This window comes from Hevea brasiliensis, chromosome 10 (genome assembly GCF_030052815.1).
Source record: "Hevea brasiliensis isolate MT/VB/25A 57/8 chromosome 10, ASM3005281v1, whole genome shotgun sequence".
NCBI classification, from domain to species: domain Eukaryota; kingdom Viridiplantae; phylum Streptophyta; class Magnoliopsida; order Malpighiales; family Euphorbiaceae; genus Hevea; species Hevea brasiliensis.
The window spans coordinates 96,023,135-96,047,763 of NC_079502.1; the positions used below are offsets into that span (position 1 = coordinate 96,023,135).

The 24,629-nt window shown below is 35.1% G+C and overlaps 2 protein-coding genes and 1 non-coding gene across 3 annotated transcripts; all 3 read right to left on the reverse strand.

Annotated features, from left to right (window-relative positions):
• Positions 1-17,909: 17,909 nt before the first annotated feature.
• Positions 17,910-18,956, reverse strand: LOC131183823 (uncharacterized). Its single transcript, XM_058154535.1, has one exon. The coding sequence runs from the start codon at positions 18,718-18,720 to the stop codon at positions 18,142-18,144; it is 579 nt and encodes a 192-aa protein (XP_058010518.1). The 5' UTR covers positions 18,721-18,956; the 3' UTR covers positions 17,910-18,141.
• A 72-nt stretch (positions 18,957-19,028) lies between these two features.
• Positions 19,029-19,100, reverse strand: TRNAW-CCA (transfer RNA tryptophan (anticodon CCA)). The gene has a single exon. It is a non-coding gene; the product is annotated as a tRNA-Trp (tRNA).
• A 69-nt stretch (positions 19,101-19,169) lies between these two features.
• On the reverse strand, positions 19,170-20,317 carry LOC110652134 (reticulon-like protein B13). Its single transcript, XM_021807654.2, has 4 exons — positions 20,137-20,317; positions 19,861-20,047; positions 19,554-19,768; positions 19,170-19,479 (listed from the first exon to the last, which is right to left on the reverse strand). Exons 1-4 carry the CDS (start codon positions 20,171-20,173, stop codon positions 19,289-19,291), a joined length of 630 nt encoding a protein of 209 aa, XP_021663346.2. The 5' UTR covers positions 20,174-20,317; the 3' UTR covers positions 19,170-19,288.
• Between the last annotated feature and the right edge of the window lie 4,312 nt (positions 20,318-24,629).

Consider the following 24,629-nt stretch of genomic DNA (forward strand, 5'->3'; position numbering starts at 1 on the left):
ATTCAATGGTTGCCCGGGTCTGTAAATTTCGGGCCGGACAGACAGGCTATCAAAAAGTCTCGGAATTTGGTCGAGATTTTGGCTACCCCACCGTTGTTAGACGTCCCGAACGCATTCCAGAGGTCAGAATCGGCATAGGTAAACCCAAACTTTACTTTCTCTTAATTATCTAGTTCTTGAATTCGATTAAAAATCTATAAAAAATTTGTGGTAGCTTAGAAAATTATAATTTCTTTTGCATTAGTTTAGTAATATTGCTAAGGACCGCGGAGTAAAGTTTTAGAATTTTTAGAGCTCATATGGATAGTTTTTGCAAAAGGGATTAATTATAAGGACTAAACTGTAATTTTTCACATTGTGATTGTTGATTGTTTGGATGGGCTCAGGAGGGGCCATGTGATGTGATTGAGTTGTGAATATGTGATTTGTGGATATAGAAGTGTATTTTGAACCCTTTTGCAGGTTGGGTAGGTCCTAGGTATAGGGAAAATTCTGTCAGATTTTTTGCACGATCTAGGGTGTTTTTTGTCTTTTTCAAGCTTGTATCGAGTGAAATATATTAAAAAAAATTGCTATGAAATTATCAGGTGAGCCGGGACAGCCTTCCTCCTCCGCCCAAGCGCCACAATGACTTCGGTTAACTCTGTAAGTAAGATATTAATTTTAATTATAATTTCGATATTATTATATGTTCAAGCATGCCCATGCAATACTTATAAATACGTATTTATGTAGTTAAACACTAGGCATATTTTATATTACATTCATAATTGTTGAAGTGCAATGGATGTTGTTTGTGATAATTTGGGGCAGTGTGTGTGCGTGGCCTGCGTGTGGTATGGTATTGGATATGGACAGGATGGGTAGACACGGCTTGAGAGACACTCGCTGGGACCCGGTCCTTCAAGGTAGACACGACTTGAGAGACACTCGCTGGGACCCAGCACTTAGTTTATTAAGTGAAAGTCCGGCTTGGGAGACACTCGCTAGCAGAGGTTGGATTAAGAGGGCTGTATAGGGGATCAGCTCCCATATATGTATTACTTGACAGTGTTGGGTGTGTGAGTGCTCCAAATTGCCTTTTTGCTGTTATGATATGAATTGTATGAAAATTATGAGGATGTTGCATATCACTCCACAGGGTGCATTAGCTTTAGATAGCTATAGAGATTATGATTAAAATTGGTATTTTACTCTCTGAGTCGAACGCTCACTCCTGTTCATCTATTTTTCCAGGCTACAGGAGGATTATTTGTTGTGGCTAACCTGCTCTTCTTCTTCGCAGGTCCATTAATAGTATTTAATATATTTTATACAATTGAGTTAAATTTTAGACTCCGCATGTGTTAGAAGCATTTATTTTTATTTTGGACTTGTATTATAAAAGTTATGTTGGATCGGTAAAAATTATTAACTGTATGCATGATGGGATTGGATGAGGGAGCTGAGCTCCCATTTGAGTTATGACATTTTGATTATGTGGAGGGTGAGCTGAGCTCCCCAATTTATTATATATTGTGTTTACAGGTCGGGTGAGTGAAAAACTCCCCGTTGAATGGTCCATTTTATGACCGGATTCTGTTCGGTTGAATTCTTGAAATTGAGCCCAAATGGGCCTTAGAGTTGGGTTAATGAATAGTTAGGCTTATTACGGGCCTCGGGGGCTTTAGGCTGGCCCAGATCCTAGTGCCGGTTCGACCCATAGGTTGGGTCGTGATAAATGTTAGGATTCGATCGGATCGAATACCCACAAAAACCAGACATATTGCCATCCTAGTAGGTCCTAATGCCAAATTTGTTAATTACTATTAATATTTCTTTATGTTAAGAATATACCCCTAGTTTATGCTAGCTCCAAACTAGTACAAGAATAATTAGCTTGAATATTCTAAATTAGGATACAATTAATACAATATAAGTTTAATTTTATACAAAATAAATTTATAATAATTTTTTAGATTAAATATTTACCAAAATTTATATATAATTTAATTAAGATATATACATCATTACAATAATAAGTATAAAAATCTTAATATAAATATTTAATTTCAAAATTATTACACTTGTTTTATACAAAATAAATTTAAATAGTAACTGTACTCTTTAAATTAATTTTTTTAAAACATAAAATGAAGGATTATTTCATACTTTGATAGAAAAATTCCTTCAATTATATTTATAATACTAATGGTGCATCTTGGTTCTTAATTAAGTTAGTATGGATGAAAATAAATATCAATAATTACTAAAATAATGGAATCATAAGAAAGCAGGTCCTTAATTAATGGATCAGAAGGATATGCTTTCACAATATTCTTTAAACACACCATAAGCTAGCATATCACTTGTTGGATATATTCCTCTTTCACAATTTCTTTCTCCATTTTTTTATAACCTTTTGCACTTTTCTTTTTTCCTTTTTTTCCCAAAGTGCATTCAAATTTAATGCATTCTTTCTCCAAGGCTATGTCAGCCGGCAAGGGGAAAGAACTATATGCCTCCGTATGCCAATAAGAGGAGGACACGAACGAAACTGCATGAAATCATCAACTTTGTGGGTAATAAGTTGATTCATGTCGCTGTATTTTGGGTAATAATAATTAATGGGAAGGAAATAATACCTTTCTGGTTAATGAAAATTGATAACATGGTGATAAGATGATAAGTTAATAGTAACATTGAGAGAGACAAGAAAATGATCAGTAGCCATTATTAGTCCATTGATCATACAGTTGACAAACCGATCACGTTTTGATTGGTTCTGGGCAGAAAGAATTTAGATCGTTCATTTTAATATTACATGTGAACTTAGGTTATCAATTAAATCTCTCTATATAAAAGATTTTGAGTTAAATTTAGAATTGATTTAAGATTGTGAATTGTTTAAGGTTAAAATGTTTTTGTAAATTAATTTTGTTCATTTAATTTTTAGATTAAATCAATCAATATATGGTCTGTTGGTTTGACTCCCAATTAAGCTCTTAATTTGGTGAAGCATTCATATTCGATTATTTTGAAAATTTAACAATTGGATTCTTTTTAAAAAAAAAATCTAAAAAATATTTTAATTTTAGCCCGAAAGTGAATGAGACGATTTGAGTTTGATTTAAGAACAATTTAATAATTCAATTATGATTGATTTCTATTTCAATTTAATTTAAATGAATTTAATTCCAATTTTAAACTGATTATTTTATATATACTATGATCAATCCTATTGAATTTATTAATTTAATTATGACATGAATCTTTTAGTTATAAAATTCAAATTGCTATACTTTGCCTAAAACATTTTCTAAGTGTGTGTTGGTGATGATTAGATATGCATCCCACCAAGTGGGCAATTAATATTCTAAACTGTAAAGAATTGCTAAGTTACATTTAATTTATACACAAATTCAGAAATGGTATTTATAATGGAAGGAATCAAATGAAATCTCAAGCTTTAAACAACCATGTCTTTAAGTAGATTCCATTTCTTGAATAGTTTGGAGCTATTGGGGCAAATATCATTATGTTTTGTTGTTTTATTAAGTGCTCTGCTGCTAGATTTAATCCCTTGGTTTTGCCACTTGTTTTGTGTAGTTTGTATGCAATTGGCCTTGGATTTGTCTTGAACTTTTGATGTTGGGTCATGCCAATTTTATTTATTATCTCCCAATTTTGAAAGTTGTTTTATCACTACTTTACAATTTTTATTTTAAACTTTGATTAGATTTTGTTGATTACTGTTAGAAGAAAGAATACAAGTAATGAAAGAAAGGATTGTATATTTGTCTGTATCTCATTTACAGAGATATTACATCTATTTATACATGAGAATATGAACTAATTTGGACAAGAATAATAATTGCTGTAATTATGCTACACATGCTAATTGCTGTAATTATGCTACATAAATCTCCTATAATCATGCTAATTGCTGTAATTATGCTAACACCCCCCCCTCAAACTCAAGGTGGTAGCACAGGTGCCAACTTGAGTTTGCTTAAGAGATCCCAAAGCGGCGGGAGGATGCGTTTTGGTGAATATATCGGTTTGGTGACAGAGGAGACAGGAATCAAACATATGGTGCCATGAGCAACATGATGACGTACAAAATGACAATCAATTTCGATGTGTTTGGTACGCTCATGAAATACATCATTATGAGAAATCTGTATGGCACTTCTATTATCGCAATGAAGCATTGTGGCAGAAGAATGAGTGACACCCAAATCAGTTAATAACCACCGTAACCAAAGTAATTCAGATGTAGCATCAGCAAGAGCACGATATTCAGATTCTGTGCTAGAACGTGCAACAACAATTTGCTTTTTGCTACGCCAAGAGATAAGAGAATTACCCAAGAAGAAACAATAATCAGTTGTAGAGCGACGATCCGGATCACCACCCAATCAAGATCGAGTAGCGGATAATACTAGGGAGGTGGTAGCGTATAAGTGCAATCCATGTATTATAGTGCCTTTGTTTTAAGGTATGATTCGAAGTACTTCAGCGAATTGAGTTGAGCGAGGAGCAGACATAAACTGGATGACGAGATGAACATCATAGGAAATATCAGGTCGAGTAACTGTGAGATAAACAAGACTCCCGACAAGCTGTCGATATAAAGTAGGATCATCAAGAGGAGTGCCATCAAGAGGTGTGAGTTTGCAATTGAGCTCCAATGGGGTTGATACTGTTTTGCTATCAGTGATGCCTGCTCGAGAAAGTAAGTCGGATGCATACTTGGCTTGAGATAGATAATAGCCATCAGAATTTTGAGAAACTTCAAGACCCAAAAATAGCCGAAAACCTGTGTCTTTCATTTCAAAATGTTGATTGAGATAATGTTGTAACTCTAAAATACCGGATGAATCATCTCTGTTATTATCATATCATCAACATAAAGCAACGGAAGAACAATACCACCGCTGAGTGAATAATGCGTAATCATGTGGACTAGAGAGAAAACCAAGTTGAGCAAGAGTGGAACTAAATTTGGCAAACCAGGCCCTGGGAGCTTGTTTTAATCCATCTAAGGCTCACCGAAGTTTGCAAACCTTATGAGGAGAATGATAACCAGGAGGAGGATGCATATAAACCTCTTACATTAAATCACCATGAAGAAAAGCATTTTTGACATCCATCCGAAAAGTTTCCATTTACGATAGCTAAGAGATGCGAATAGATGTTAATCGGGCCATGAGCAAAAGTTTCTTCATAGTCGATACCATACTCTTGAGTGTACCTTTGGCTACTAAGCGAGCTTTGTAGCGTTCAATAGTTCCATCGAGCGGGTCTTGATTTTGTAAATCCATTTGCAACCAATAGGGGTCTTGTTTGGTGGAAGATCAACTAAATCCCAAGTATGAGTTTTCTAAAGCCCAAGTTCGACCATAGCTTGCTGCCAAAGAGGGTCGACTTGCCTCACGATAAGAACGAGGCTCATGAAGGGTTGCAATAGTAGAGTGAAAATCGAAAGATAATGAGGAGTTTCTCTTACGGGTAGAACGACGAAGAGTAGTGCTAGGAGGAGATGCAGTGTGCATCGATCAACAATCGTGCCGATTCAACAGGCGGTGTAGTTGGGCTAATATTGAGCACATCACAATCACTGGATCGGGACTTGGAAACCTCTTTGGAGGAGTCGGTGAAAATAGAGAGTCGATGACAGAGTGATGAAATTTGGAAAGAGAAGAGAACATAGTATTTTCCCAAAAGGTAACATGACGAGAGATGCGTAACTTATTAGAAACAGGATCCCAACAACGATACCCTTTGTGTTCAATGCCATAACCAAGAAAACAACATAGACGAGCACGGGGTTCTAATTTGGTATGTTCATGAGGTTGTAAAAGAACAAAAGAAACACATCCAAAAGGTTTAAGGATGGAATAGTCAGGAGGTTGTCCAAACAACTTTTCAAAAGGAGATAAATTATGAAGAACCAAGGTAGGAAGACGATTAATAATATAAACAGCATGAAGAGCTGCTTCTCCCCAAAATTTTTCTGGACATGAGGCAGAAAGAAGAAGAGTACGTACAGAATCAAGAATATGGCGATGCTTGCGTTCGGCTCGCCCATTCTGTTGAGAGGTGTGAGGACAAGAACGTTGAACAACGGTGCCTTGTTGACTAAGAAACTGAAGTAAAGAAGAATCCCGATATTCCATGGCATTGTCTGTTCGGAGAATTTTAATGTCACAAGAGAACTGAGTTTTAATCATTTTTGCAAATGTAATGTAAATTTGTGATAACTCAGATCGATGTTTCAAAAAATATATCCAAGTAAACCGAGAATAATCATCAATAAATATTACAAAATAACGAAAACCATTTACTGAAGAAATAGGAGAAGGACCCCAAATGTCAGAATGAATTAAACCAAAAGGAGTGTCTAAAGTAGTATTATTATGAGAAAAAGATAATGCAGGTTGTTTTGCAAGCTGACAATTTAAACAATTAAATGACTCAAACTTAGTAGATCCTAATAATCCACGAGAAATTAAAGGTTGAATTTTACTGGTAGAAGCATGACCAAGACAAAGATGCCATTGGTGAATGGAGGAATTAGGGATTGTAGCTGCAGACACAAATCTCTGAGGAAGATCTGCGACCCTCCCCAAGAATCTGTCCCGTTTGTGGATCCTGTACCTGGACACCATGGTGAGAAAAAATAACATTTAGTCCTTTTTCACACAACTGACTAACAGAAATAAGATTGAGTGCCAAATTAGGGATATAATAAGTGTCAGGGAGATGAAGATTTGAGGTAGACACATGACTAGTATGTGTGATGTTCATTTTAGTACCATTTGCAGTATGGATTGGTGGTAAGGAAGATACAGGTTTTGCAGAAGACAAGAATTTAATATTAGTGGTCATATGATTACAACATGCAGAGTCAAAAAGCCAATAAGAATTACCCGGAGTGGCAGACATGGCAGCAGGAGAATTAGAAGAGATAACCTGTTTGAATAGTGCCTCAAGATCACTCATGGTGATGGCAGTAGAGCCCTCAGTAGCAGCAACAGCAGTGACAGAGGAAGATCCAGGCTTTGAGACATTCTTGAATTTAGAATGCCCTCCTTTTGGTCTTGGAGGACGTGTGGGACAATGTTCAAGAATATGACCGTAACCATGACAATATTTGCATTTTATAGTAGGACAATATGCAAAAGCATGACCAATTTGATTACAATTCTTAGAGTTGATTGCCAGATTTACGATGTGAGGATCTAGTAGTTGCAAGAGCGAATTGAGGAGCTTTATCCAAACCGAGACGAGTCTCTTCAAAAATAATCTCTTGAATAGCAGTTTCCAATGATGGGAGTGGATTTCGATGTAGCAGGGACGCTCGAACGGCCTCATATTCTGAGCGAAGAGCCATTAGAACTTGAATGAGATGAAGATGATCTTCACTGATTTTGGCCTGAGATATTTGATTCCAAATAGGTTGGACCTGGGCAAGAAAATCATTCACAGATTGACCTGCTTCTTGTTTCAGATTATGTAGAGTAGTCCACAACTGATAATAGTGGGCAAGTCCAGTGGTCTGATATCGATTAGCCAAAAAATCCCAGATTTCTTTTGCAGAGTCATAATTAGCAAACTGGATGTGGATGGACGAGACAGAGGTATTGCGAAACCAGGTGATGATCTGATGATTTTTACTATCCCAATCCTCAAGACGGTCAGCAAATTTTGCATCAGTTTCATCGTTCTCTCTTGTCGGCGTAGTGATATCTCCAGAATAATACGCCAAAGCTTGCGACCTATCAAAAACTTTTCATTCCTTGAACCCAAATATTATAGTTGGAACCAATGAATCAAGCTGTAATAGGTTTTGAAATATCAGATTTCTCCATTGATAACAAGATGAGGAGAAAAAAAAAATGGTATAATAATAGGTATGAAAGAATGAACCAGAACAGATTGTAGAGAGAGCAGAGAGACCCAAAAAGAACTAGAAATAAAAGCTTTATGGCTCTGATACCATGTTAGAAGAAAGAATACAAGTAATGAAAGAAAAGATTGTATATTTGTCTGTGTCTCATTTACAGAGATATTACATCTATTTATACATGAGAATATGAACTAATTTGGACAAGAATAATAATTGCTGTAATTATGCTACACATGCTAATTGCTGTAATTATGCTACATAAATCTCCTATAATCATGCTAATTGCTGTAATTATGCTAACAATTACATTGGTTAAAAATTGATTTGAAAATATCTTAAGCAAAATAAAAAATAATTTTCTCTCTGTCATTTGGAAAGAGCAATTTTTATTCCTTATTTCGATTAACGAAATCACTTATCTCTCAATTGTTTTCTTTCTTATTAAACCTAATTTTTAGGTGGAGAAAGGGAAATATTTTTTTAATATCTAATATCTAGATCAGTTTTTGGTTAGAGTATCCAATAAAATCTTGTTAGAGAGTTGAGTGAAATTAAATTGAAGTTTAAATATTCTTATAATACAAATAAAAATTAATAGATGGTGATAAAACAACTTCTAATTTGAAAGATGGTGGGAGAAATTATGCCTAATTTTAAGTGCTAAAAAAAAAGTCTATTGATCAGGTTTAACCAATTGTGTCATATTAAGTGTTTTTTTTTTCCTGACTCTTCATTATTATTATTATTATTATTAATAAAATCCACATATTGCTTAAAAAAAAAAGGTGACAAATGTTCACTAGAGCAAACACAAATCAAAAGTATTCTAGTTGGAATTTTGTCATATAATTCAAAGGGATAAAGTAGCAATTTGTTAATTGGGACAAATCATCTTTGCAAATTACTTTATAGGTATCCAAATTCAAAGAAAGAAGTGTCTTTTAGAGTTCTTGGAAGAACAAGTCTTCTATAGTTTAAAAATAATAATATATAATAATAATAATAATAATAATAATAATAATAATAATAATAATAATAGTCTCAAGAGAATAAATAATTAATTCTCATCAAATCTTGTTGGTATGATATGAAAACTGTCGCATGGTATTTTGCGGTGGCCTGGACGAACACTCACCGAACTGGGAAAGAGTGAGGAGTCGCCACTTTAATTTTGAGGGAAATTAAAGGAAACCATTTATACACAAAAAAAGATAAATTAAAAGAAACCACTTCGAAAACAGAGATTCTAGGTTCGGGGTCCATATACGGGCGGGGAAGGTGTTAGGCACCCCGCCTCGTCCCTTTATGAGGATAAACAGATTTAACATTATGCTCTTTACAAATTAAAATCGAAAGTTAGGGGGGTTAGAATGATGATGTTAATCCCTTTGATAAAAGGAAATATTTGATTTTTCACTGTTTCGGGTTACCCAGATACATAAGTACATGAGACGACCCTTAGTGAGTTGGTGTTGCGTAGCGGTTTTTTTGTTTAGAGGGTTACTTTGCGTATTGTGCTATTTTAGTTTGGATTTGAGAGAATCCGGGTAAAAACCTCTCCCGATCTCTAGGGGTAATCTGTTTAAAGTTTGAGTGAGGAATCTCGGATAAGAACTCTCCTCCGATCTCCACATATTTATTAAAATTTTGATTGAGAATCGGATAAGAACTCTCCTCCGATCTCTTTAAGCATTTATTAAAATTTTGGTTGAGAATCGGATAAGAACTCTCCTCCGCTCTCTTTAAATTTTTAATTTAGAGTTTTAATGAAGGATCTCGGATAAGAACTCTCCTCCGATCTCCACATATTTATTAAAATTTTGATTGAGAATCGGATAAGAACTCTCCTCCGATCTCTTTAAGTTTGTAATTTTAGAGTTTTAATGAAGGATATCGGATAAGAAATCTCATCCGATCTCCACATATTTATTAAAATTTTGATTGAGAATCGGATAAGAACTCTTCTCCGATCTCTTTAAGTTTGTAATTTTAGAGTTTTAATGAAGGATCTCGGATAAGAACTCTCCTCCGATCTCCTATTTTTGTTTGAATGAGGATCGGGTAAGAACTCTCCCCCAACCTCTTAGAATTTAATTACGATCGTATATCGTAAGAACCTTAAACTAAGGGTTCTGGCACCCGAAAACACTGGGAACCCGAACAAGGCTTCTCTTAACCCATTGATACCTTATAACTAGGTAGGAGATACCAGACTGAATTTTTACTGATCTCCTTTGTGAACACCTTACCAGTACCTTTTGATAGACAATGTTCGATCTTTTTCGTTTACTAATCTGGGATCCGATCTTACCTCGATCCCCCACTATACCATGCTATCTCTTGAGCTTGTTTAGTGGTTTGACTTCATAACTTTTCCTCCGATTTATTATCCAAACTTTTATTATTTTAAAGAAACTCTCGTGTTAAGATACAGCTACCAACATTTTATCAAACTACCTACACGTTACCCGCAACCAGAACACCTACATTTAAAGGTAATAAAGGCTAAGAACAAATAAATAACATGAACTAATGAACAAAAAGGTAAACTCAAGGGAATAACCACCTTCGTGGGGCTCTTTGACATAACATAAACTTGACGAAATTTACGAGCATAAAAACAAAAAATAGAACGAGCACTTGATAAAGCAACGGTCTAGACGCTTACCTGTAAGGGATTGAATCTATTGAACTAACTATGGAGTCACAAATATTGTAAAACTGCGTGCTAATAGTCTGGGGACTAATGCTTGCCTTGAAATAAAGAATACCAAGTTAGAATGCAGTTGAGCCGAAGTAACAGTAGTCGGGTTGGAATGAGATTGAGCTTGAAAAATAAAAAGTGAATATAAAGATGATGAAGACAAAACTGAAACTGAGAGATGGTATCGCAGAGTAATGAACAAACTGAAAATGAAGAGTTTCAGTGTCTAACACTCCTTCAATGGAAATACTTTAGAAAACTGGTTTCTGAAGTTTTTCTATTTTGAAAGCTTAAAAATAGCAGAGTAGCAAGACTGAATCAAGTTTCAGAGCCTTTCCACTATAATCACCATCCTTTTTTCTTTCGTCCTCCCCTACAGTTTTTTCATGTAGGTATTTATAGGGAACGGGTGCTCTTATGAAGGGTCAGGATTGCCCCTGAGGGAGATGAAAGGTTTGGATTTTAAAGGACATGATCTGATGCCTGAGAATTAAAGAGAATCAAAATGAACGGCTGAGATCCTATTCAGAATATTTGTCCTTTCTCTTTTCTAATCCAACGGCTCAAAATCTTATTGTCAAGGGAGATCCAAAGGTCGGGAATAAAAGGCGCCGGTCTTGTCGTCTTCTCTTTGATCCAAGGGCTCCGGGCTTGTCCTTACAAGTAAGATCAACGGTGGAGATCGAGATGTGCAGGACTGTCATGACATGTCCTGGCACCTGTCAGCAATGTGGGCGATTCTGCAAATGAGGCGTGCGGTGGAGATTTGATCTCGTCTGCAATGCTTTAACTACCTCGGCTCTGATTATGACGACAGTTATTGGAAGTTGTCTCATCCTCTCCTTGCTTTCCGATCTCCCATCCCTTCTAATCTTTCCATCATGACCTTTTCCGATTTCTCATACCGGGCCCTTCTCACGATCTCTCCGATTCCAGAATCTTCCCCTCTATCCGAGCTGCTTCAGTCAAAGCATTTAATCCTTTGGTTACCGATGCATCCGCTTCGATTTTCGCTAGTAATAAATGCTCAGACTCCCTATATATATATGCCTCAATGAGGCATTTTTCCGCATTTCATTTCTCCTCTTTCCACTTCTCACTTCTCCTGTTCTAGCTTCTCCGGCAACAATCCCGGTCATGGCGACTGCTCTTAATCTTTTCCCGATTGTTTACTTTGTTCCTCGACTGAAAATCTACGATCCTGGTGATCGGAGAATCATGATAACCACCTCTGATGACAGTGAGAGAATTGGACTAATTTACCGATCTAGATCAAGAACATTGATCGTATTGATCTCGAGTCGGTCGACGGATATAATCGGCGAGCTGATTTCGGGCGAGAAGACTGCTAATTTCATTTTCAAAATCGGTGACCGCCCTTTGAAATTTATTTGGCTCCTCACCACATCGGGCGTCCCGACTGCAGCTCGGTTCTGGTCGATGACATCGACGATGACTCCTCTTATTATCATGAGAGTCATAGTCACTCCATCTGAGCTGTACATCTATCCGATGCCTATGGCTGGCTTTCTGATCAGACATATCTTTTGATTCAGCCACAAGACTAGGCTTTGACATAGGTCCTTACTAGGTAGAATGTAATGCCGATCTCTAGAGATCGCCCAAATGATATAATCTTACCTTTAAAGGTTCTTAATGATGTAATCCGATCTCTTGAGATCGCCCAAATGATGTAATCTGACCTTTAAAGGATGTAATCCGATCTCTTGAGATCGCCCAAATGATGTAATCTGATCTTTTGGAAATGAAATGAAATTTTATTTTGACAGTTATCATTTTATTATTATTGCATTGGTTATTTTCCGATCTAATGTATATATCCGATCTAATTCCTAACTGAATAGCCCTTAGCCGATCTGTAATTCTGAACATCTACCTTAATCCGTCGATCTTTAACCAGCCGATCTCCCCTTATTTATTTATGGAGTTTCTGGAATGTTCTTGCGACGTGTCAGAAAAGCGGGCAAATTCCGCTAACCGATGCGCCGCTTGGGACACTGTGAGCATTGAATGCTCAGACGGGTATAAATAGGGGAAGGGTCAGTCAGTTGCTCCTTTATGTTATTTTCAGCACTCCGCGAGCGATTCCAAAATTCTCTCGTTTCTTCAAGTTCTTCCGACACCGATCACACTCCGGTAAGGGTTTTGATCCTTCTCTTAGTTAAACTTCTTCCATTTCTTTGAAAATGAGCGGCGCCGAGGGTCAGAGAGCGGCGAGCCCCCCTTCCGTCCATGTCTCGTGGTCATCGGATGAAGTTGAAGTGGTCGGACCAAGTGGGCGATCTGAACCTCCCACGACTTTCGCTTTAGTTCGTGGTCGAGCAACTCAATCAAGACAGACATCTTCCTCTGGTAGAGAAAATCTCCCTGTGGATGAGTTGCCATCGGTCCTCCAGGAAACCGATCTGCAATCCATTAGTCAAGAATACAACCTTCGAACCGATTCCTTCGAGCTTATCAGATGCCATGGCGATCTCAGAGCCGATCACTCTTTCGAGGAAAATGATGCGATCATGGTGTACGAAGAGCAATTAAAAGCCGGGCTTCGGTTTCCCCTTGACGACTTCTTCAAGGACGTCCTGAAATTTCACCATGTCTCGGTGGCCCAAGTACATCCGAACTCATGGCGGATCCTGGTAGCCTTCAGAGGCCTCTGCCGAGCTAAGGGACTCGATCCTACAGCGAAGGTGTTCGCTGAGCTGCATAGGCTCACTCGTCGAAAGGACGATGAGTACTGGTTCTTTCAAGCAAAACCGCACTGTGGGCTCTTTACCGATCTGCCCTCCTCACTGAAGAACTGGAAAAATCGCTTCTTCATGTTGAGGAGCAAGATTCCGAACGGTTTCGAAGGTTTCCCCCGAAGCTGGCAATATCTGGTCCCGCCACTTCCGAAGCATGTCGCCCTGAGTAGGGATGAGGGCGCAATGGTAATGGAGCTAAAGGATCAGGCGGCCACTCAGAAGTTCTCCTGTTTAGATGCGGTGATGGCCGAACTGCACCATTGGATGATGCGGCTGGTTACCGGCGAAGAACGCGGGCTTCAGCTCTCTGACCTCGGCCCTGGTACTTTCTACATCTCTGATCTCTGGGCCTTAGCGAACTCACTGACTTTTCTTTGTGCAGGTATGGCGGGCAGCGAGGCTTCCAAAGAGAGCCGAAAGCGTAAGAGGGAGGTCTCCAAGAAAGTGCGAGAGATGAAGCGCGCCGAGGCCTCACAGACGCCAAGGCATGATTCAGGAGAGGTGCTGGGAGGCTCGTCCCGACCCTCGGGACCACCGATCCCTGAAATAGAAGTAGTCCGGTCTCCTCCTCGACAAGAAGAACCACCGCCTCCACCTGCTCCTTCGAGTGCGGAAGGTGGTCCTTCCCAACCTACTACGAGGACCCTTTCCCGTGGCGCCCAGGTCCTCATTCATTCCTTGGAGAAGAACCGATCTGTACGGGAGAATCCGGGTTTGGCAAAGGTTCTGGGAGCTTCCATATGCCTCCAGGAGGATCGGCACAGGCTGACCCAGGGCAACATCGATGATCTCCTGGCCCAGACGATGAGCTTGAGTGTGGAGAGCTTGGTGAACCAGCATATCATCAGGGAAAAGGCTCATCATTTGAGGCAGGAGATCCAGAAGGCGGGCCAGGATGCAGCTTCCGCCCGAGCCCAACTTTCATCCGCCCAGGACTATATAGCTGAAATTGAGGGGCAGATGAAATTCTATGAGGATAAATTGGCCGAGCAGGCTCATGATCTTGAAGAAGCTCGGGCGCTCCGAGCTGCTGATGTCGCTCGCCTCACTGAAGAACTTAGAGCGAAAGAAGAAGAGGCAGTGACGAGGGAGGCCGGTGCTTACGTGAACGCCCACGGGGACCTTTTGGCCGAGCTCAAGAGGCGTTATCCTGAGGAGGACTTTTCTTGGATGGTGGACCTGAAGGAGAGCGAGGAGGAACCTGAAGGAGATAGAGAGGGTGAGTGAAATGTATAACAGGCTGGGGGTGATCCTCCAGCCGAATGACTTGTATTTTTTACTTTGAAATGAAATGAAATTCTCTCTTTTGTTTGATGAGATCGGAAAGTATCTAAGTTGTACAAGCGCCTGATTGTTTGAACATGTTAGAACATCAAACTTGAAAGCGATTATTAATCTATGTATGAGAGGTCAGAAAAACATTGTAAGCATGAGATCGGCCTAAGCCGAGAACAAACACCGAGCGGAACTTAAGATTATTAAAATTGGAAACCTGATTTGAACACTTAAGATCGGAAGCACCATCAAGCTGGATTGAAACCTTAACTTTATTAAATGATTATCCACAATATTTATAAAAGGGAGATCGGAAATAAAATTGGATGGCACGAAGACCTAATGTTGGTTTGATTTCATTTGACGAGAGATCGAAAATGTAATTGACTGGCAAGGAGACTTGATAATTGGTTTGAGAGATCGGTAATGAATTGAACGACATGGAGACTTAGTGTTGGGGATCGATTTCAAAGTCTATTGATTTCGGGGATCGGACAAAATATGGTGTCGACAAAAACAAAATGGTAAAAGCATAAATCAATTTGTTCCATTAAAGTGATGTTAACATTGGCCATTACACTTTTTCTTTAAAACTAATCTTAGTTAATTATAGTGGTTTACACCTTGGAAACCCATCTTGCTTTTGAGTATTGCTTAATTATAATGCTACTTTTTTTCAATTTTGTTTAATAATTCTCCATTTTTTTATTATTTAGTTTATACACCCTCTGATTTTCTTAATATTTTTTTTTTAAAAAAGAAAAGCTTTTTCTCTTTAGATGCTTTTGGAGTTTGAATCCCATAAAATAATTAATAAAAAATTAAATGATGATAAGATTGATAGAAAATAAAATAAAAATTAAAAAAAGGGTAACCTTGAGGAAAGTAAGTTTATTAATTCGAATGATTAAGACATGTGAGGGAATATTAAAAGGAAATCGCCAACCTAATCACTTGCAAGTTGCAACTTGGTTGAAAAGATAACCCTGTTAATTACTTTTATTATTATTATTATTATTATTATTATTATTATTATTATTATTATTATAAAACTTAAATAAATGTACAAAAGTAATTAAGAATGTTGGCAATAATTAATTAGCAATCTACATACAACTAGTGCAAAGAATTCATACTTTAATAAGTATATTCATACATGTGCTTCTTGGTTAGAGCCTGCGTTAAAATCTCATATTAGCTTGGGATAGAGATAATGTGTCTCTTATATAGTTTTGAGCATTTCTCTCCCTTTGAGCTAACTTTTGAGGGTGAGTTAAATATTATCCATTTTCTTAAGATAGTATCAAAACCTTTCAAACCAGTGTTTAAGCCTCCTATGAGTATTTCACGATCTAAGTGTTTGATCATGAGCGTGAAAGAGGAGTGTTAAGATTCCACGTTGATTTAGAATAGGAGTAATATGCTATTTGAGAGTGAATTAGGCTCGACTCATTATTTTTCAAGAGTTGGAAGATGATTTAAATAACTCTAAATAATAATAAGCAACTAGTTAATTATATTTTAGATCAAATTGAATGGCTAATTAATTATGTAGATATTTCAACCCAATCAATTAATTTTATCTCAATAATATTATGGACTTTTTTAAACTATAAAATTTTAAATTTGAATTTCAATCCAAATATTATAAAAGGGTTAATAAATCATAAAGAGATCTCAAATCTACAAGTAGGTGACGTGGCACAAAGAAATTAAAAAGATTTTCTTTTCATGATATCATATTCTAATCTCTTTCTTTTGGTCGTTTCTTCCAGTTTATGGAAAAGTGAGCTGTTAACAAAAACTTTTCTTGACATTTTTGTATCACATTGCCTGCTTATAGATTTTGAAACCTTTTCTATATCCTATTAGCTCCTCTAACTTAAATAATAAACACTTTAATTTTAAGGTAACTTGATTTTAATTATATTAAAGTTATTTTTAAAATTATGATATTATAGTTAATTCAATTGAAATTCAATCAATTTAAAAAAATAAAATAAATGGTTTTAAAATTTTACCATGAACTCTCTCTCTCTATATACACCTTCATCTATACTTAATTAATAAGTACAAGGAGGAGCTACAAGTTTTGTATGAAAAAAGAATGACAAGATGAAGCAAGTGGGAAACCTAGGACACATAAGATTAAACTCAATCAAATACAAAACAATGGTTACATTACATAATGATAATGATATTTATATAATTCATCTAAGAATCATGTCTTGATGTCCAAACAAATTCTTCCAAAAGCATGGCCCAGTTGATTACTGTATATGAATTGTAGACTCATCTGTTAAAGATTAGATTACAAATTTAAAATAATTATAATATAATCCTGTAAATATTTTAATCTAATCATTAAGTCTTAGCTGGAAGAGGCCATGCTGATTTTCTATTAGCAGATGAACATGATGGATAACAACTCAAGAAATTAATACACTAAATAATATAAAAGTAATTCAACATGAAGCAATTAATAATTAAATTGAAGTACTTTTCCATGAAAGATGAGGACTTTATTCTTTAATAAAATAATTTTATTTTTATTCTTATCTTTTCAAAAGCCATGAAATGATAACAAGCCCACTGGAATCAAGAAAAAGAAGGCCATAATAAGTACAAATTGCCAGCGGTTCAACCACTAGTTTACCAGCAGCTACCTTCATGTTGAGCTTTCTATGATAAATAGTTCTTAAAAATTAAATTGACAAAAAAAAAATGTATATGTGTAGTGGAATAGGGTCGATTATGGTTTATTTTTGAGTCGAAATCAAATTGGTAGTTTCAGTTTTAAGGTTAAAGAGATTTGAATTGGATTTAAGGATCTCCGGTTCGATTTTCATTTTGATTTTGTCCAATTTTGACTAAATTTAATAATTAAAATTTTATTTTTTTTGAAAAAAAAAGCAAAATTCAAATTAAAATTTAACTTGAAATAAAATCAAATTGGATTGATTAGTTCTGATTTAATTTATATCCAATCTTCATCAATTAAAGTTCAACTAATTTCAATTTTAAATTGGATAAATTTGATTTTAATTCGATTTTAATGGCCACTCTAAATGGAAGAGAAAAAAAAAATTATGATTTTTTTTTTATGAGCAAGCTTTTTTTTAAAATTTTATTAATCACAAATTCATAAAAACTTAGCATAGACCATTCAACTAAATCCCAGTCGATCGATCTCTCCAAAACACTCCATCTATAGTGATAAATGCTAGGTGAAAAAATCGGAAAAAATACAATATAAAACACAACAATTCAGACTATCAAAATTCATGATTGTTATATATAAATTTGATACAATGTTCAAACTTATAAGAGAAAGTCTGATCTAAACTCGATTTCTCTTAATTCAAGATACGAATTTGCGTTTAAAGTGAATGATAAATCATAACAAACAATAAAAAACAGACGGAATGGAATAAAACAATCTATATCTTAACGAATGGCTCCATTGACTGCAACTTGGAGTGAGAGATCGAACATCCTGATTCGTTTTAGTTGAAGCGAATATGTATAACCTTTTCGCTTCTTTTCTCAAAAAGCACTTTAACTCTTGAAGAGTCACCTTTATTTCTTGCACTTGCAGTTCCAGGACTTTCAGAGTTCTCCCTGGTTGAAAGTCCAGATGGGTTCGAACCGAGGTCCAGTTTCTTATCCATAATGTCTAGTTTTTTGTTCATCTCAATCACCTTAAGCAGAGTTTCTAATATATTTTTCAACTGCGCAACCTGAAAATCCACTTTCAAAAGCTCCTGGAAAGAGGCATCAAGCTCTTCAAGCCTTTTTGCAAACTTTCGCTTCTTGCCGTAGTTCCACCAAGAGACTTGAGAACATTTGGAAACAAGAACTTTGGCTTTCTCCAACAATTCCCGTAATTTCTTCATCTCTGCAGGCAACTTGTTCTCCAAATTTAAATCTTTAATTTCATTGAACTTTCGGATTAGTATTTGAGCCTTATTTTCAAGAAATTGTAGCTGAAACTTGAAAGCAGAGGCTGTGACTTTTGCGCGAACAATCGAGTCATGTAGTTGCTGAAATGCTACTCCTAGAATAGCCCCTGAAACGACTTCCATTGCAGAAATCAAAATACAAAAAGCTTCCTTTTTTTGAATTTGTGATGGGAGCTATATAACATATTTGCTGTTATTTATTGAAAGATTGCAAAATCCTGACGATATAAAAAACAAACCTGCCGAAATTCCTTCTTAATTAAAGATTATTTCACCATCCATGCAAAAACGTCAGCAGGCAAGACAGTATCAGAGACAAACATGAACCTGTTTCGATTCTAGCTTGTAGCTTCTCGGAAATTCTTTCTCAATTAAAGATTATTTAACCGTCCATGCAAAAAGGGTTAAAAAAAAAATAATTGGAAGGGATTTGAACCCGACGTGAATCGAACACGCAACCTTCTGATCTGGAGTCAGACGCGCTACCATTGCGCCACGGATCCACTTTGTTGTTGTTAATCTACATTAACCCATATAATTCTATTCCATTGGGCTTGTTTTTGGGTTTCACATTAAGCTTGGAAAAAGGAAATTCATTAGCAATGGTTTTTTGCAGTAGTACTCTGCTAAAGTAGCACTAATTTACAGCGCGTACAAGGAGAGATCGCATTGAACAGTACACACAGTACATCTATTCAACCTTCCTCTCCTTTACTTCAACATCAGCCACCCCATGCAACTTGTTCTTCACTTTCCTCAACACCTTGTCGTCCACCATCTCAGAAAATCTTCTTGCCTGCTTTTTCATCCACTCTTCACACCTCTTTATCCTTTCCTTATTCTTCATATAAATTACTGGAACTGTCATCCCCACCGATATACCTGTGGTCATCCCACTAACATCATAATAATGCAGAGCACTTCAAGAAATAGATTAATTCTATGAATTTTATTACCTATGTATACTTGTGTTAAGAGATCGACGCAGTTCCCTGCACGAGAAAGCAGCCACAATACAGCAACTACCCGAGCGAAAACAAACCAGTCTCTCTCCACAGTACTCGACTGGAACATCCATCGAATCCCTCCTTCAATCATTTCCTTCAATGATTTTGCAGTATCGATCGCTGTCTGCTCTGAAACTTCCAAACCAGACAAATTTGGCTCTTCTCTGAAACCAATTAAATTATTTAAGCAACGATAATTCTCAAAGTTGAAAAATGAAAGAAAGGTGGGTTGGTAGGAAAAGGGTATAATTATTACTTGCGAAAAAGCCTAAACAAGTTGCCATAGAGGAACAGTGAACTGACAATAACCATGGCTGCCCATGAAGCAGCAGTAATAAAGTTGAATTCATAGATATCGAGCAATACCCATGCAGCTGTTGCGACTATAAGAACCAATAAGCTCAGCTTCTTTCTCCTCCATAGGAATATATCTTTCACAGTATCTATACCAACATTAAGACAGAATTGAAGCAGAGAACTAATTATACTTTGGCTAAAGATCAGTGCAAGTATTCACGGATATTACTATTACCTGAAGAGAACAACGAAGATTTTGAAGCATCAGACATTTCTTTCTGTTATCGAACTGAAGCTAGCTTGCTTGCTAGGTGAAGACCCGAAAGTATTAGAGTATATAGTCCGATTTTGCTGAACTGTTTGTTCGATGAGGTAGCAATCACCATCACCAAAAGAGAGAGAGACTGCGTTTTTAGATTACGCTTACACGTATAAAGAAACATGGAGGCCATGGAGATACAGCCCTCGTGGCAATATTCGGAAACCGCACGTAGTTTTGATCATGCGCAAGAGACGAGTAAGAAAGCTATCCTAGAATCCTGATTCTTGTTTCTTTTGTGAGCCTACAATTCATGCCAACTGAGACAAAAGGCGATATTAATCTAGAAAATTCAGGCCCAAGAAGTTCCAAGTTCCAACTATGAGGTCGTAGCCTGATTGGAATTTTCTTTTTCTTGAGGACTTTCACTTTCAGGCTTTAGGCCCACATTCTCTTCTGAGATGGGCATCGTAGTGTTGCAGTAGTCACCACCTCCAAAATTCAACGAGTGGGAGTGGAGGATGATAAAGAAACAGATTAAAGAATCGCATTTGTTTTGGTTATTAACAATAGGATACAAGAAATTGACGTTAAGAGTTTATTTGAATTTTATATAAAAAAAATATATGTGTAAATTATATTTAATCTAAAAAAACCCATTATTTTTTCAATTTATAAAGCTTAACTTTGCCATTAATACAATTAGTTGCTTGTTTCTTCTGCTAAATAAAATAAAATAAAATAAAAACTTGTTTCTTTTATGTATTTTTCTATAAATATCCTATTATTAATTGATTTTAGTACTTTATATAATTGAGTAAATTTAGATGGATTAAGGAATTATTAATTTATTACTTTTAATGTATACATACCTTATCTCGCATTTACATAAAGTTTATTTCTAACTTAATAGAAAAAACCAATTGCCAAACTCAATATAAATCTTAAGATGTCGAGATTATAAACAATTCAAAGTCGATCAATAACCTATATACCAGATGAGAATGTTATTTAATCTCAACATATATTGATGCGAGATATTGACGCGGGGTTAGATACATTCAACACCAAAAACCAGGCCAACACGCTCAATGGCAAGGGAGGACTATAATGCATAGGGCACCCTTACGATGTATCATAATTATTAGCGTGGCGATGAAGGTTGGTCCTTGCATGTTAATTCCATCACAAACCACAACCGAACATCATAATGGGCACAATTTCTAGTGGTTTCACCTTTCAAATACTTTCCTTTCACTTCTTTAAATTTGTGTGAAACCGACACCTCACTTATTATGCCTTCAACTTCCTTCCTTTTTTTCTTCTCTAAAGTTTTCCTCTTTTGGAATTTCTCATGAAATGTTTACAGGAAAAAACATTTTCTAGTTGTTTTAATTAATCATTTTCAAATCAAACTTATTCAATTTAAAACACTACTATTTTTTTAAGTGATAGATTAAATCATATTTTTTTCTTTCAATTAATTAATTTATTTAATAATTTTCAATTAGTTATCTTTTAATTCCTACTTAAATAGAATTAACTTCAGAATATATAATACTAATTTCCAGTTCCATGATTAAATTACCATTTAAAATTTACGAATTATTTTTTTAATAAAAAATTAGAAACAAATTTTCTTTTTTTTATTAATCGGAATAACTTTTGATAACCATAACATTACAAATGAAAAGCATATATTAGAAATATTTTTTTGGGTGTTAGTTTTGATCTATTATGATTTTTTTAGATGTTAATACTACAACTTTTTATATTAATATGATACATTTAAAATAAATAGTTATAAAATATTTTCTTAATAAAAAAAGTAGTAGATTATATATTAATCATATTGGGTAAAATGTAGGGATAACAACAGGTTGAGTTTTTACATATACTTGTTTCGATCGAGTTCTATATAAAATAGAATTGGGTAACAAAATCGTATTTGGTATGGGTTTATATTTAAAGAATAATATCCATGACAGATTTGATCAGATTTGAATTTTACATATTAAGTATTTGTTATCTAAAATAATTTATATAAATATTTAATTAAATATAAAATAAAAATTAAATATTTTATAGAATTATTAAATTTTTAAAATATAAATTATTAATAAAAATATTTTTATGTATATTATTAATTAAAATATATAAAATTAAATGATTTGAGTATTTTTAGAACAATAATAATTGAGTTTAAGACGAATTTAAGTAGTTGAGAATAAATTTTAATCGAATTTAGGACGAATTCAAGTTTTGAAAATATTAATCAAATTAATATGATTTTCACATATATCTCACCTATTTTCATCTTAGTAAAATGTATTATTTCTTTAATATTAACAAAAACACTAGTAAAACAAATGAGATATAAGGGAAAAAAAATTATTTGTAAATTTAAAATATAAATATATAAATTTTATTTATTTTATATATAAATATTATTTACATATTTATTTCTTAAATACAATCGAATCAAAGTATTGATTTTTCCTGAGATATATTGATGGAGAAAATGAAAGTGGGTATTCCACCGCCATCCGGCAAATGTTATTCAATGTCCGCCTCTTCCCATAGGTCACGGGCAACCTCATTTACGCGTGGTTCCCTCAACCCTTCGTCCCTGTAAGGCTGTAACAGGTCTCGTGGTTGCCATCATTACGGAATTTCTCTCTTCTTCTAATGGATAATATTTTTATCCATAACTTGAAAACTATTTTCTTGCATAAAATGGGCTCTTAGAGTGTAGAAATATTAAAATTATTTTTATTCTTCCATCTATATGCTTAATATTTTAGTTTAATAATTTCTTAATATAAAAAATTTCTTTATTTAAGAGATTCATAACAATAACCTAACCTTATGCATGGATAGCAGATCCTTGAAAAATGGAAAATTGGTTGACTTGGGATTGTTTATTATGCATGGATATTGAAGGTGGCAGAATCCAAATGACTATGAAATCACATGATTGTGTTAGGTTTCAAATTCTCAATTCACCATTTCACTTTTTTTTTTTTTTTTTTTTTTGAGAAGGATAGGGTAAGGTTGATTCTGAGGTAGTTGGTGAGGTTTTTCAACTTTCAACTTTAGCTAGCTGTATCCTTTCTAATCCATTTCTTAGCTGGGACTGGACCATGTTGATGTGTGTATATATATATATATGCATTCTCATTTATAATCAACTCAATATCTGTTCAGCTACACAAACCTTGAAATTTAAAATTACATTGTGGGTTCATATCTGTTTTGATTTTGTTCAATTATCATAAATAAGTTGTTCAAATTAATGTATTGTTCAGTAATATATGAATTTAAAATGAATATCATTACATTTGGCAAATTGAATATGTTATCAATGCATGAGCTCTGGCTTTTCTTTGGATAGTAGAATAAGACAAGCTTCTGACTAACACAAAGATAAACACTGATGTACGTAGCATAAGTTCTCAGGCTTTGGATCTCTTGGTGAGCTCCACATATATTGTAGGTGGTTTGACAAACACTGATGGAACTGTGAAAAATAATAGCAGTTTGACTTTTGGAGGTGGTTTGACATGGGGCAACAATAGCTGGGTAGATGCTCGGCGTTGGCGGCGAAGCATCGGGGAGTGCATGAAGGTGCCCAACTTGCTTAGTGGACAGGGAAGCAAAGGGTTATGTTGGAGGAAAAAACTTATTTTAACTTGATTTATCATAAGTTTATATGAATTTTCTTTATTTTATACGTAAATTTCATACATAATTTATAATTTCAATGCTTCTTTAGGAAATAATACCTTATATAAGACAAAGTGAAAGGAAAAAAGATAAAAAAAAAACAAAGCAATAATCAAGCGCAATCAAAGGGATGTTTGGTCAAAAGTATTTTCCTCATTACAGCTTCAAGAAAATAGCATTTTTTTAACAAAAAAAAATATAATTTTTCTATTGAGAAAAAACTTTTGTTCAAAGCAAATATGATTGCTGAACACCGAAACTCGTGAATTGCGCCGAATATCATCACAATCTACAATCTTAAAATATACATGCCAAATTAACAAACCCACATTTTGAATGATTTTTTCTATATATTTGTTTAAAGAAAGATAAGTGTTATTCTGTGCTATGCAAGCCCACATTTCACACTGAACCAGTGAAGCTCCTTTCGCTCCTTGTCCTCTATTTAAGCCTCACCCATCATCCCTTGTTTGGACAGTGACCCAAAAGCTTCTGAAACGAACCACCAACTTTGGTAAGTGGTAATATTGTGTTCCTTCTTCGACTTTGATGGTGATGCCTTATTCGTTACTTAACTGGTTTTGGTGTGATGGCTACTGGGTTCAGTGGAATATTGTTCATGTTTAAAAAATAATATACATGACAGATTTAGTCATGTTTAAATTTTATATGTTAGGTATACGTTATCTGAACTAATTTATATAAATATTTAATTAAATATAAAATATATATTTTTATAATAA

What these genes read in the sequence shown, in the direction of transcription:
- LOC131183823 (XM_058154535.1), bottom strand. Translation starts at nt 18,720, where the DNA reads ATGGAAGTCGTTTCAGGGGCTATTCTAGGAGTAGCATTTCAGCAACTA.
- LOC110652134 (XM_021807654.2), bottom strand. Translation starts at nt 20,173, where the DNA reads ATGTCTGATGCTTCAAAATCTTCGTTGTTCTCTTCAG. An exon ending in ATCTTCGTTGTTCTCTTCAG is followed by an intron (nt 20,048 to 20,136) that starts GTAATAGTAATA and finishes ATGTTGGTATAG; the next exon opens with ATACTGTGAAAGATATATTC. An exon ending in CTTAACACAAGTATACATAG is followed by an intron (nt 19,480 to 19,553) that starts GTAATAAAATTC and finishes GGATGACCACAG; the next exon opens with GTATATCGGTGGGGATGACA.